We start from the raw sequence: 11,944 nt of genomic DNA, 5'->3' as shown, positions 1-11,944 counted from the left end.
TTATTTACCCAGGCAAATCCCATTGAGATCACAGATTTATTTTGCAAGGAAGGCCCGAAGGCAAACTTTTTGGTCTGTGGGAGGAAACTGGAGTACCCAGAGAAGCACAGGAGAACATGCCAACTCCACGTGGGAATGAACCCAGGACCTATTTGCTGTGAGGCATTAGTGCAAACCACTGATGCATCATGCTGCCCCACACTGCACTGCTTTGTGATGCAACCTGATCAGATCTGTGTGTGTGATTAAGCCCAGGATCTCCAAAATCTGAGTCACAAATAAACTCTTTGGTTCTTTGTTTTTACTTGGGGTAAAAAAAAGCCTGTGAAGATTGGCGGTTTTTCACTTCTGGATAACCTTTTTACCTCCAAATAGTTTGGGAATGACCTTTAACCCCCAACAGATTGATGGGCACAAATAATGATTATTCCAAGGTCACTGCTGCTGATGCCGTCCCTCCTTGGCGGTTTCTGTTTACACTTTTAAGAAGCATCTGCAGCTGCTTGCAGTTTAAAAAGAAACAAACATTTGGCTATGGCGTATGTAAACTGACCTCCATGAAGGGGAAAACAAGGCCGACGGTGAAGTTGGACAGCCAGTGGACGGAGCCTCCGACCATGAAGGCGGCGGGCCGGGCCGACTGCCTGAACATCTCCGTGGTCACCACGTTGGGGATGGGACCTGGAGAGCACACGGTGAGGTTAACCACAACCCGAGAGGCTGGCAGCAAACCACCACTCTGTGAGAGCCASAGCAACGGCGCTCACGTCTCAAAGCAAGCGAGTGCTGATTTACAGAAAAACAAACAAACAAACAAACAAGCGTGATTACACGTCTGGTCCTATCCAAACAGCACTTCAGCTAATGGGCCACTGCGTTGTGTCGGTAAGCACAGGTGGGTCAGACTCACTGGCTCCGATGGCGTGTCCAATGACGTATACGATGACACATGCGATGCTGACGTAGGGCATCCACGTCACGCTCTCCTGTCCACGGAAACAACCAGTTACTGCACAGTAATCATGTCAGAAACACACATGTTGGTCCAATGACTTGTGCCTACTGACGACACCTGTGTAAACACAGAGGACTCAGGTGGTCAGACAGGTGGGGAGAACAGTTCTCGTTTCACACGTCTGTCTAACAGGAAGTGATGCTTTCACTCCTCTGTTTCAGAGTCTCAGATTTCTCATGACTTCAGCGAACAAAGATGCCAGATCGTCATTATATTCTCGTGCTGGTGGGGAACTGCAGATGCACAGTATGTACACCGCAGCAACATTAACACTGCTGCTGTGGCTGGCAACAATTAAAGCTGATTTATTATTCAGTCCATCAGGTTTGCACTGAACCGTGTACTTTTTGAATTATGAGGTTTATAACTTTTTGTTTATATTTCCACAATTCATTTGCAAAATTCGATTCTGCAGGAGTCACCAAGGTGCTTTTAGGCTTTTATATTTTTATTTTTATTTTTTTTACTTGCTCAGGTATTCAGACCTGCTTTATCCAGCTCTTAATACTTGTGGATTGTTTGCATACCAGACGTAGGAGAAACACAAAACAAGAAAAACCAAGAAAAAGAAACTTCCATATTTGTAGCCTGGGGCCTGTTTTTAAAAGAAGAGTTGGTTTTTAGGATATTTTATTGCATTTTCTTAAATGTAGGAGCACTCAGGGTATTGTCAGTAGAGGAACAAACATTAAATATCTGTCTGTCTGAGAGGATATTGGACACTTTGCTTTCAAAACCCCACAAAAACATAGAAAGAAGTTGCTTTTTGAGACTGTTTTGCAACATTTTGTACATGTGAGCTATTTTTAACACCCTGATGCTCATACCAAAGTAGAATACACAATCAAACATCTCTCGCAAGCCTATCTGCATCACAAATATAACTGCATTATAGTTAAGATGCAGCAAAATCAACCAGCTGAAATTTGAAATTATTACAGGAATTGTTTCAAATAGTGTGAAAATAAAAAATATACTTTTTTAGCAGCTAATTTGATTGTAAACTAAACCATTTATTTTTATACTATGGCCACCATTCTCCACAAGAGGGCACCAGTGTAAGACGTTGGGTGTTGTGGTCACTGCAGCTAATACTGTATTCAGTACCTGGAAGGTCAAGGCAATAGTGAGGAGAACACAGGCACCACAGCAGATCCCAAATCCCAGAAGAAGGAGCAGCCGCCGTCCCGAGGACTCCACGATGAAAACCTGGGACAAAAAAAAAATCTCCTGGTGAGAAACAAAGACTCCATCTGGCCTGATCAGACAACAGACTGCACATTTCAGCTCCTCTGAAACAATGCAAACCACAGAACAGGTGTTGTTCTTCATGTAATAAAAAATGGGTTCTAGATAGCTTTTTGTAGTTGGTTTCTCAGCCTGTGTCAAAACCTGATATAATATTTGATGGTACTTATCAGAATGAGAAGTGTAGGGGTTTTAAACACTAAAATTAAACAAACTCTGTAAGAAATGTTTACTTTTCACCTTAAGGGGGCACCACTGAAGTTTTTGTAGTAAAACTTCAGAAAAACTTTTCTCTTAATATTCAATCTCTAAGTATGAAGGCGTTTAATTCTTTCAGTTTAATGACGGCGTGAGACAAGGAAATACTCTGACGGAGATAAATCACATTTGGAAATTCATCCATGTATTATTTAAAATGAGGTTCAGAGGGAAATATATGCATTACAAGTCATTTCTCRGACAAAAACACACTTTATAATCAGTTCCGTAACTTGATCAAGTAGAACTTTGATGCAATTATGCCACAATATTTTTAACATAATAATATTTACATAATGCTTGAATTATTCACAGCATTTGTTTATGATTTTGAATTATATAAAAAAAATCCCCAAAAATGGTGAGAAAGAAGAAAACACAAAATTAAATTCCATCCCTACTTTCATAAAAAGGCTTTTATTTTATTTTGAAATCTCATTTTTTTTCTGTGTTTTTGCTTTAGCATAGTTATTTTATTTTGTTTATTTTTAGCTTATCTTATTTCTGTATTTGTTAAAATGTTTACGGTTATTTTTGATTGTTTGAAATTGTACATATACTGCTCCTGTATGTTTCTTATTTAGACCTTCCAGGTTGCAGATGACAGACATGATGTATGATTGTTTTACACAAAGTACTGAACTGCCATGATTAGGGTTTGGGGTACCTACAGCAGCTACGGTCATGAAGACGTTCACTGCTCCTGTCCCCACCGTCACATACTGGATGTCATTCTGACGGACTCCTGCTGAGGCGTAAATGCTGTCTGCATAATAATAGATCTGAAAGAAAAAGGCATCATGGGTAGAAAAACGGAGTTGCAGTAARGAGGAAGCTTAAAGAGGGATTGTTTTTACAACCCTTCATTCAAATGGGATTGTTTTTTATTTATGTTCTGAGAAGTGAGGACAGTGTGTCTCACCGCGTTGACCCCTGACAGCTGCTGACCCATGTTCATTATGACCACAGAGATCAGCTGCCATCGGAGGGAGCGCTGGGACAGCAGGGAGAGCACGGTCAGGTGTCCCTCGGCCCGCTCCGAYTGGTCCTCCAGACGCATCTCCATCATCTCTGCATCCACATCATCCCAGCCACGCAGACGCTGCAACGCTGAGCRCGACAAATTACACAGAACACCCCTTTAAACCAGATTCTCTGCAGCCACGTGCAGAACTCTCTGCTGGTGCTTACCTTTCTTTGAGTTCGTCTCATCTCCCTTCTGGATGAGCAGGTACCTGGGGCTCTCTGGGAAGAAGGGCAGCAGCAGGAGCTCTATCACTGCCGGGATGCCCGTCAAACCCAGCATGAGGGTCCAACCTAGACAGACAGAGACGTAAACACATAAAAAAGCCAAACAATCTGAGCAGACAAACAAACATTTCCACAGTCAGTACCAGTGCTGTTGCCCAGGATGCTTCTGATGCCCAACACCTGAGCAGCCAGGATGCCAATGGTGATGAAGAGCTGTGGCACGATGCCAATGGCTCCCCTCAAGTTTTTGGGAGAGAGTTCGCCCAGATACATCGGCACTACGTTGGAGGATAGACCTGCGAACGAACGCCAACATCTTTACTCATCACGTCTGACCCTCAAAAAAGGAATGTCDAAAGCAAAWGTATCCAACCTGCACATATGCCCACGATGAACCGGGCCACGATGATGATCTCGTAGGACTCAGCAGTCTCRCTGACTCCCATCATTACAGCAGGGACAATGGAGAAGATGTTGTTAAAAAGGAGCGTGCCCTTCCTGTTAAAAAAGGATTAAATTAAATTATTTAAAGGATTCAAGGCAATCATGATAGGTTTTTAACCATTTTGGACAAATGTTGAAAATAACATTGTGCACAAATCACTTCAGTGTTGCTTGGAGTGTGTTGAATCTGACTCTTAGCTACTACCACACCAAATTTCAGCCCAATGTCTGGAAAAGTCACTGGGTCATAAGTATTTTAGTGTTTAATAAGGATGCTTAATTGTGCAGGCCATCTTGAAAGGGGGTGACTCCATGAATTTGATCCATTTTCTAATGGAGACAGACACCAAGTTTTACCTCCCCAGCTTGTTAACCAGAGGAGCCACCATCAGAGAACCAAAGAAGCCTCCAAGAGGGTACATGGACACGGACAGAGACCAAAGCAAAGTCAGCAGGTTTTCCTCCATTGGTTCATTGTAACGCTCCAGATATGTGTTGTTATAAAACTGCTGCATGAACTGAAGACAACAAAACACTGATGAGAGAAACGTAAAAAAAAAGGAAAACTAAACAAAAAAACTCAGAATGTGTTTGTGCTCACTGGTGCTGGAGAGTTGACTGCAGCCACATTATATCCATACTGGAAAGATGAACCAAATGCAGATATGAGAGTAGCCAGGGCAAGAACCGCAGTTAGTCTCTGCAGGGGGACACCGATCAATTAAACCAGTTAATATCATCCAATTTTATTTGATTTGATTTATTGATTTAACAGGAAAAGATTACTAAAAACCAAGCCTGACTCAGCATAATTGCTGTTTTACAGCAGGTTCCTGTTCTGCAGCACATAAAACACTCAGAAWTACAGCATCACAATCACATCATTATACACCATAGACACAAAGACAAACAAGCATACCAAATTTCAGGAAGGCAACATTTGCAAAATAGGACATCTAAATATGAGCACAACAAAAGGTGTCCAGCAGATGGCAGACAAGATTCTTCTTAAAGGGCTGTAGTTTTGAAATGGACTTTATGTTTTGAGGAATGTCATTCCATGCTTTAGTATAAACATAGAAGAAACCTCTGGCTGTAACAGTTTTTAAATGTTGGTAATATCAGTTGTCCTTTTGTAACAGATCTAGTTGAATGACCACTTCCAGAATTTGATTTGGGCARCAATGCACAGAGAGTTCCATAATTGGCACCTTGGAAGATCTGAAAATATAAATTAATACCACTATACAAAACATAATTCTGAAAAGTCAAGGCATCAGRCAATGAAAGAACTGTACAGTAATGAGTCCAACCAGGAAGTTTTTTATGAATTTTGTAGGCCCTGTTGTAGAGCCTAACTATGGGTTCTAAGATTTCATTTGTTGTAAGAGACCAAACAGGTAAACAGTACGACATGGTTGAGAGTATAATGGCATGAAGATAGTTATTTGAAACAGAAGATGTCAGATTGGATCTAATTTTTGAATAAACGAATAATTTCTGTTAGTTTCAGTTTCAATTCTTTATTCATTTCATTAAAACAAAACAAATAATTTTATATACAAGGTACAATAAAAAGAAAAATATAAAAAGAAAAATGAGAGAAAAAATATATGTATATCAAAATCACAATTAAAATGAAATGAAAGGCAGCAGAGAAGAAAAAAATCTTACATCTGCCCCTTTTTTCTAGAATAAGTTCATATAACAAAAAAATCTGTTATTAACAAAACAAAAGACAAGAATATCTAATCCCTCTAGAACAACAATTTATATAGATACGGCCTGTTTCGTATTTCTTTAGCAATCCAGCTTTCATCATTTTCTTAAATGTACATAATGATCCTGAATTTTTTTTACCACTCCCCAAATTGTTCCATAGTTTTATTCCTTGAATTAAAGTACRCCGTTCCTTCAAACTAGTTCTGAATTTGGGTTTTTACAAATATCTCTGTCTCTTTAAGGTTATAACAACTCATTCTCTTAACAAAATTTACTTGGATGTTTAAAGGTAATGCGTTTTTGTGGGCCTTATACATAACCAGTAGAATATTATAATCAACCAAATAGAAGAACTTCAATATTTTCAATTTACAAAATAATGAATTTGATGGGTGACAACAATGTTTTCCAGTAATAATTCTCACAGCTCTTTTATGTACTAAAATAACAGGATTTGTAATTGTCCGACACGCTTTCCCCCAGACCTCAATACAATAAAGCAAGTGTGGACCTATTTTCGCATTATACAACATATACAATGCTTTATCATTAAATACTTTATRCAGAACAACAATAGATTTATCCATSTTTTTTCTTAAATAATTCATATGAGGTCTCCAAGTCAGCCCTTCATCTATCATCACACCCAAAAATTTCACYTCACTGACTTTACAAATCTCAACCCCATCGACTCTAAATGGAAYATCAATAGTTTTCTTTCTATTACTAAATACCATATCCATAATCAGAGGTGGATAGTGTACCCAAAAGTTGTACTCAAGCACTACAACATATTTTTACCCAAGTAAAAAGAAAAAAATACTGTGATAAATGAAACAACAGTGGATATTTAACTCACCCCTGTCCTCTCCACAGGCTTCCCCCATGCCTCACTCTCCTCCATGGCTGCGTTTGGGCTCGTCTCTGTCTGCACTTACTGCAGCGCTGGATCTGGTCTGCCCTTTGGACACGAGGTCAGAGAGCACGGCGGCAGTTTACTGCTCGGTTTGGGATTATTACTGTAATACTGCTGATACTGTTTTAGGCGGAAGTTAAATTTTTTATGTAATAGACTTTATATGTGTTTATTGTGGCTTTTAAATGCTTCCTGATATGTTGTGTTAGTGTTGTGCCACCCCTCTAAACTAAACTTGTCCTGACAATAAAAAGATGAAACAGTTATTTCATGCAGGGTAGACCTCAAAAAGAATAACATGCATGGCCTTATACATAGATACATACATTTCTTAGAGATATGTTGAAGATTACTCTCAGCTAGGGCTGCCATGATTAATCGATTAATCGACGACTAATCAATTATTAAAATAATCGCTGACTAATTTACTAATCGATTAATCATTTTTTTTGTTCTTTACTTTGTTTTTCTCGTTCTTTACTTTGTTTTTCTCTCCAAACTGCTTTGACACCTTCCACTGCCACATCTGCCTTTCTGTCCTTGACACACATGCACAGTAGTGGTAACTGGGGTAGGCCGTGGACGTCACAAGACATTATACAGACAGGCTCTGGTATCATGGCTACCCGGCATAGGAGCTCAAAAGTGTGGGATCATTTTAAGGAAATGAAAGAGAAACCTGTGTAATATCTGCAGAGCAGAACTTGTCTTCCACAGCAATTATTTTTAGCTAGCATATGGCTAAAATCAAACCATGGTTATATAATAGCAGCTGCATTCTGACGTGATAAGCTGTATGTTTTATATTCAATTAACGAATGATCCGATTAGTCAACTAATCGAAAAAATAATCGGTGATTAATCGATTATTAAAACAATCGTTTGTGGCAGCCCTACTCTCAGCCACAACATCCAATCTTAGCTCATTATCTATTAAACTGACTGTGTTGACAAGTGTTCATTAATTATGACAGCTGTCTTGAATTGGATTGACTCTAAAATTAATCAGTTGTAAACATACAGCCAATGATTACTTTCTGGTAATTTCATTGAAATCCATCCACTGGTTAAAGTGATATTTTGCTAACAAATGCACTGGATTGACTCCAACAGCTCATACTAAGGTTTTATGCAAAGATCTTGCAAAGGTTAATCAGTTGCAGATCAATGAATATTTCCTGAAAGTTTAATCAAAATCTATTCAGTGGTTCATGAGATATTTTGCTAACAGACAAGCAAAGTTGACTTTTACTGTTAGTGGTAAAAAAAAAAAAAAAAAAACAGCTCCCATGTGGGTCAGCTCGTGCTCAGAGTGTGTTCAGGATTAGTTTCAGCTACGACCACACTGCTAACTGAGTTGTGACCATTTTTGTTTGCTAGTGCCTCTTTGTTGTGGCAGCCATCTTGGATTGGTTTATTSTAAATGTGTGGAAGTTGCTGGTGTTCATTTAATGATTACTTTGTAACTTGTCCTGTGGTTTATGAGATATTTTGCTAACAACCACACAACACAGAGTTAACATGGAGCCTTGCAGAAACCTGTAGCGTTTGTCTCTTCTCTTTGTTTCAGATTGCTCTTTGTCGTTGATTTTAGCCCATTGTTAAGAAATAATACTTGATCTTTTTCTACTTCTTTCTCTCTCTCTCTGAATTCTACATCAAACAGTATGTGCAGCAGTGGTTCTGGTTGTAATGATAACAGTGAACAGGTGGTGGAGCTGATGTTCTGCTTGGATTCAAAGAGGAACAAAATGTTGRGTTTCGGTGAGACTTTAGGAGCTGAATGGGTAAATATTCAAACACCAAACAAACTAAAAATCAGTCTGTGCTCAATGTTTCCTTGATGTTTTTTTTTTCTGTTCTTGGTGACAATTCTATGACAATTTAATATTTGAATAAGACTTTTTTTTATTGCAGCGGATGGTAAATTTGAGAAGTGGCAACAGAAAATGCCACAACCAAATGAGCAGCTTGTGCTGGTGGTCACCTCGGCAGCTCAGAGCTGCTCTTGGACATAATGAATTAAACGGGCAAAGAGCCAGCAGAGGAAAGAGCAGAGACGTCTTCTTTTAAGTGTTGGGATGCTTCAATGTCAGCCAGTCCTCAGAATGGATCCATACCTGCAGGAAATGCACAGAGTGGGTCTTCTATGTGTGCACAAGAACAACAAATAAAACAGCAGATGACAGTTTTACATATCATCAGCTGAAATTAGATTCATTTCTTCAGTTTTCACAGATCAGTGTTCTGTCCCTCCTCTGAATGAATGGACTGGGAGGGTGAACCGTACTCTGAGCCTCGTTACTAAAACCTTCCTGTCGGTGTGGTTCATGGAGGTCATCCACTGGAGTTTGTGAAGTGGAGCAAACAGTGGGGGGGATGTTATAGCTCAGGTTGTAAAGAAGGAAGTGTGCCATGTGATGATAAATCATTCTCCTGACCACAATGACAGCAGCGATGAAGGTGACGATGATGATGATGCATCRCACTCATGGCCTTCCGCAACTTCTGCCTAAAATATGTTGCAACTATCAGTTTGAGCAGAAGTCGCCAGGGTTTGAACACAAACATTAAACTCCTTGCAGGAGTGCACATSGCCCGTTTTAGACTTACATCTGCTTCCTCAGCATCATATGATCCGTTTAAAACTCAGTGTTCCTTTACAAACAATTAATAACTATAATAAAACACATGATAGTATGGTTTGTATTATGTCCAATTAAACAGCACATAAATAAGAAGGTTTTATTTACATTTTACATTGCATCCCAATGTATTTCTTTTGGAATCCGCTTTTCTACAATGAAGACATGTTTTATTTAAAAGAAAATGGATGAACAGTACTGAAGTTAAACTGGAAAAACACATTTGAGGTTATTTTCTGAATTATGGTACTTAAAATTCATGACCTTTTCTGCTGTTTTCTAAGAACAAGCCTGTTGTAGTAATCAGACAAGACATGAAAGACTTTACGTGTTGAAAATGTTTTAAATCATATCGTTCAGTGACACAAAGTGTACGTACTCACAGTATAGATTTAAAGTCTGTTTTTACTGGTCTGAGTACAYTCAGACAGGAGATAAATAGCATAACAGGAAAACCCAATGATTCACAGTGATAATCTAAGTACAGTACATTTTGAACTCTACTGTAAACTCTTTCATACAGTGTAACATGTTCAAACATAAGAACAGTAATTCACAGAGTTGTTYAGATCTTTTGAACATGGTGGAAAGGTAATAAATAGCTAACATCTTACCTGTTGCAGATAGCTCTTTAAAGGACTGCAGTTTGGACAAATGGAGTTAAATTTTGACCAGATTGATGAGTAAAAGTGAAAGTTTATAAAGCAGCAATCCCTTTTGCTCCTGGCCCCGCAGAGTCRTCTACAACAKGTAAAATATTACTTCAARAGATCTGAACTTTTGCTTTAAGTGCTCTGTTATATGTTGGTTTACAGTCGGGCAGCATTTTCCCAACACACCGACAACAGACAGGTAACACCCACAACCTTCCTGCAAGGCTCTGGTTTTAACTGGGCTTCCCTCACGTCAGCCTATCAGTCTCTTTACTGGTCGCAGAGCGAGGCTTCATCTGTCAGTCTGGACCCGACTGCTGCTGTCCTCTTCTCTCTGGTTGGGGGAGTCCAGCGGAGGCRCGGGCCCCTGTGAGGAGCCGTGCTGCTCCTCGGCTCGACATTTAGAGCAGCAGCAACAGAGCGCGGAGCAGAGGCGTGTGCGGATCGGCTGAGTGAACAGRACAAACATGATGCAGTTGGCTGCGCCCTGAGACGTGTTGCCAATACCCTGGAAGGTCAAAGCATAAAGTGTCCTTTAATGATCGAAAATGTAAATATCTCATTAACATTCACACGGTGGTTTTCCTGTTTTTATTTCCTACACTTTTATTTTAGTTGCCAAGTAACTACGTCTGCATACTTTAGTCATTCGTATGTTAAAGCTCATTCAGGAGAGGGCTGCTCTGACTTTTGATTTTTGTAACTTGTTTATGTTTCAAGATATTTAACTTTATGTACAAATATTTTACATTTCTTTTCTCTGTCTTCTTATACTACATTTAGATTTTAGCTACCATTCAGCTACTTTTAACTAGCCTTTTGCTACTTTTAGCTTTTAGTTACTATTTTGATACGTTTAGCTTTTATTTATTAATTTTCAATTCAATTCAAAAATACTTTATTGATCCCAGAGGGAAATTAAGTAATTAGCTATTTTTACTAATGTTTTTGCTACTTATAGCTTTTAGCAACCCATTAGCTAATTTAACTTTTAGCTATCATTCTTTTACTTTTGGCTTTTAGTTACAGTTTTGCAACTTTTATCGTTTACATAGCATTTAGTTGTGTTTAGCTACTAGCAACCTTACTGATAGTTTTAGTAAAGTTTTTGCAACCTATAACTTTTAATTAGCTCTTAACTAATTTTAGCTTTTAGCAACTTTTCTTCTACGTTTAGCTTTTACTTACAATGTTGCTACTTTTAAGTTTTTTTCTACCATTTTGCTAGTTTTAGCTTTACTTACAAATTTTTTATTTTAAGCTATTCATAGTTTTAGTAAAGTTTACAACTTACCGTATAGTATATTCATGTATAATACGATCATCATTTTTTGGGATTAAAACGTATARAAAAAACTATTCATCAATAACCCATGTACCCATGTACATGTAATACTACCCCCATTTTATGGATAATTTTTAGGGTTAAATTTCTAGTATTATACTTGAATAAATACAGTAAAACCTTTAACTAGACATTTGCTACTTTTAGCTACTATTCTTCAACTTTTAGCTTTAGTTATCATTTTGCTACTTTTAGCTACTAGCAAACCTATTGATGGTTTTAGTAAAGTTTTTGCAACTTGTAATTTTTAACTAGCCATTTGGTACATTTAGCTACAATTTGACATTGTAATACTTTTAGTTGACATTTCACTTCTTTAAGTTYCAGCTGCTTCAGCTAAATTTAACAGACATTCATTGTTCATTTTTGCAAAATTTGCTATTTCTCTAGTGCTTAAATGCTTTTTTAACCAATGAAAAGTAAATTTCCTTTAAATATATATATATA

The 11,944-nt window shown here is 38.3% G+C and overlaps 2 protein-coding genes across 2 annotated transcripts in view; both read right to left on the bottom strand.

The window, feature by feature from the left end:
* slc2a5 (solute carrier family 2 member 5) overlaps nucleotides 1-7,268 on the bottom strand; it is an 8,187-nt gene extending 919 nt beyond the window's left edge. The window contains exons 1-11 of the mRNA XM_014020374.1: nucleotides 6,798-7,268; nucleotides 4,818-4,916; nucleotides 4,574-4,734; nucleotides 4,146-4,270; nucleotides 3,916-4,068; nucleotides 3,713-3,838; nucleotides 3,444-3,631; nucleotides 3,193-3,303; nucleotides 2,123-2,224; nucleotides 911-986; nucleotides 554-681 (exon numbers count right to left, since the gene is read on the bottom strand). Coding sequence (XP_013875828.1) covers nucleotides 554-681; nucleotides 911-986; nucleotides 2,123-2,224; nucleotides 3,193-3,303; nucleotides 3,444-3,631; nucleotides 3,713-3,838; nucleotides 3,916-4,068; nucleotides 4,146-4,270; nucleotides 4,574-4,734; nucleotides 4,818-4,916; nucleotides 6,798-6,842 — 1,314 coding nt within the window. The 5' untranslated portion in view covers nucleotides 6,843-7,268. The remainder of the gene's footprint in view (nucleotides 1-553; nucleotides 682-910; nucleotides 987-2,122; nucleotides 2,225-3,192; nucleotides 3,304-3,443; nucleotides 3,632-3,712; nucleotides 3,839-3,915; nucleotides 4,069-4,145; nucleotides 4,271-4,573; nucleotides 4,735-4,817; nucleotides 4,917-6,797) is intronic.
* Nucleotides 7,269-9,585: 2,317 nt separating this feature from the next.
* The window catches only part of gpr157 (G protein-coupled receptor 157), a 9,106-nt gene continuing 6,747 nt past the window's right edge, over nucleotides 9,586-11,944 (bottom strand). Inside the window, exon 4 of the mRNA XM_014020337.1 lies at nucleotides 9,586-10,660. Coding sequence (XP_013875791.1) covers nucleotides 10,445-10,660 — 216 coding nt within the window. The 3' untranslated portion in view covers nucleotides 9,586-10,444. The remainder of the gene's footprint in view (nucleotides 10,661-11,944) is intronic.

This window comes from Austrofundulus limnaeus, unplaced genomic scaffold, assembly GCF_001266775.1.
Source record: "Austrofundulus limnaeus strain Quisiro unplaced genomic scaffold, Austrofundulus_limnaeus-1.0 Scaffold3, whole genome shotgun sequence".
NCBI classification, from domain to species: domain Eukaryota; kingdom Metazoa; phylum Chordata; class Actinopteri; order Cyprinodontiformes; family Rivulidae; genus Austrofundulus; species Austrofundulus limnaeus.
The sequence above is the reverse complement of the archived record's forward strand: the minus strand, read 5'-3'. Positions and strand labels throughout refer to the sequence as shown.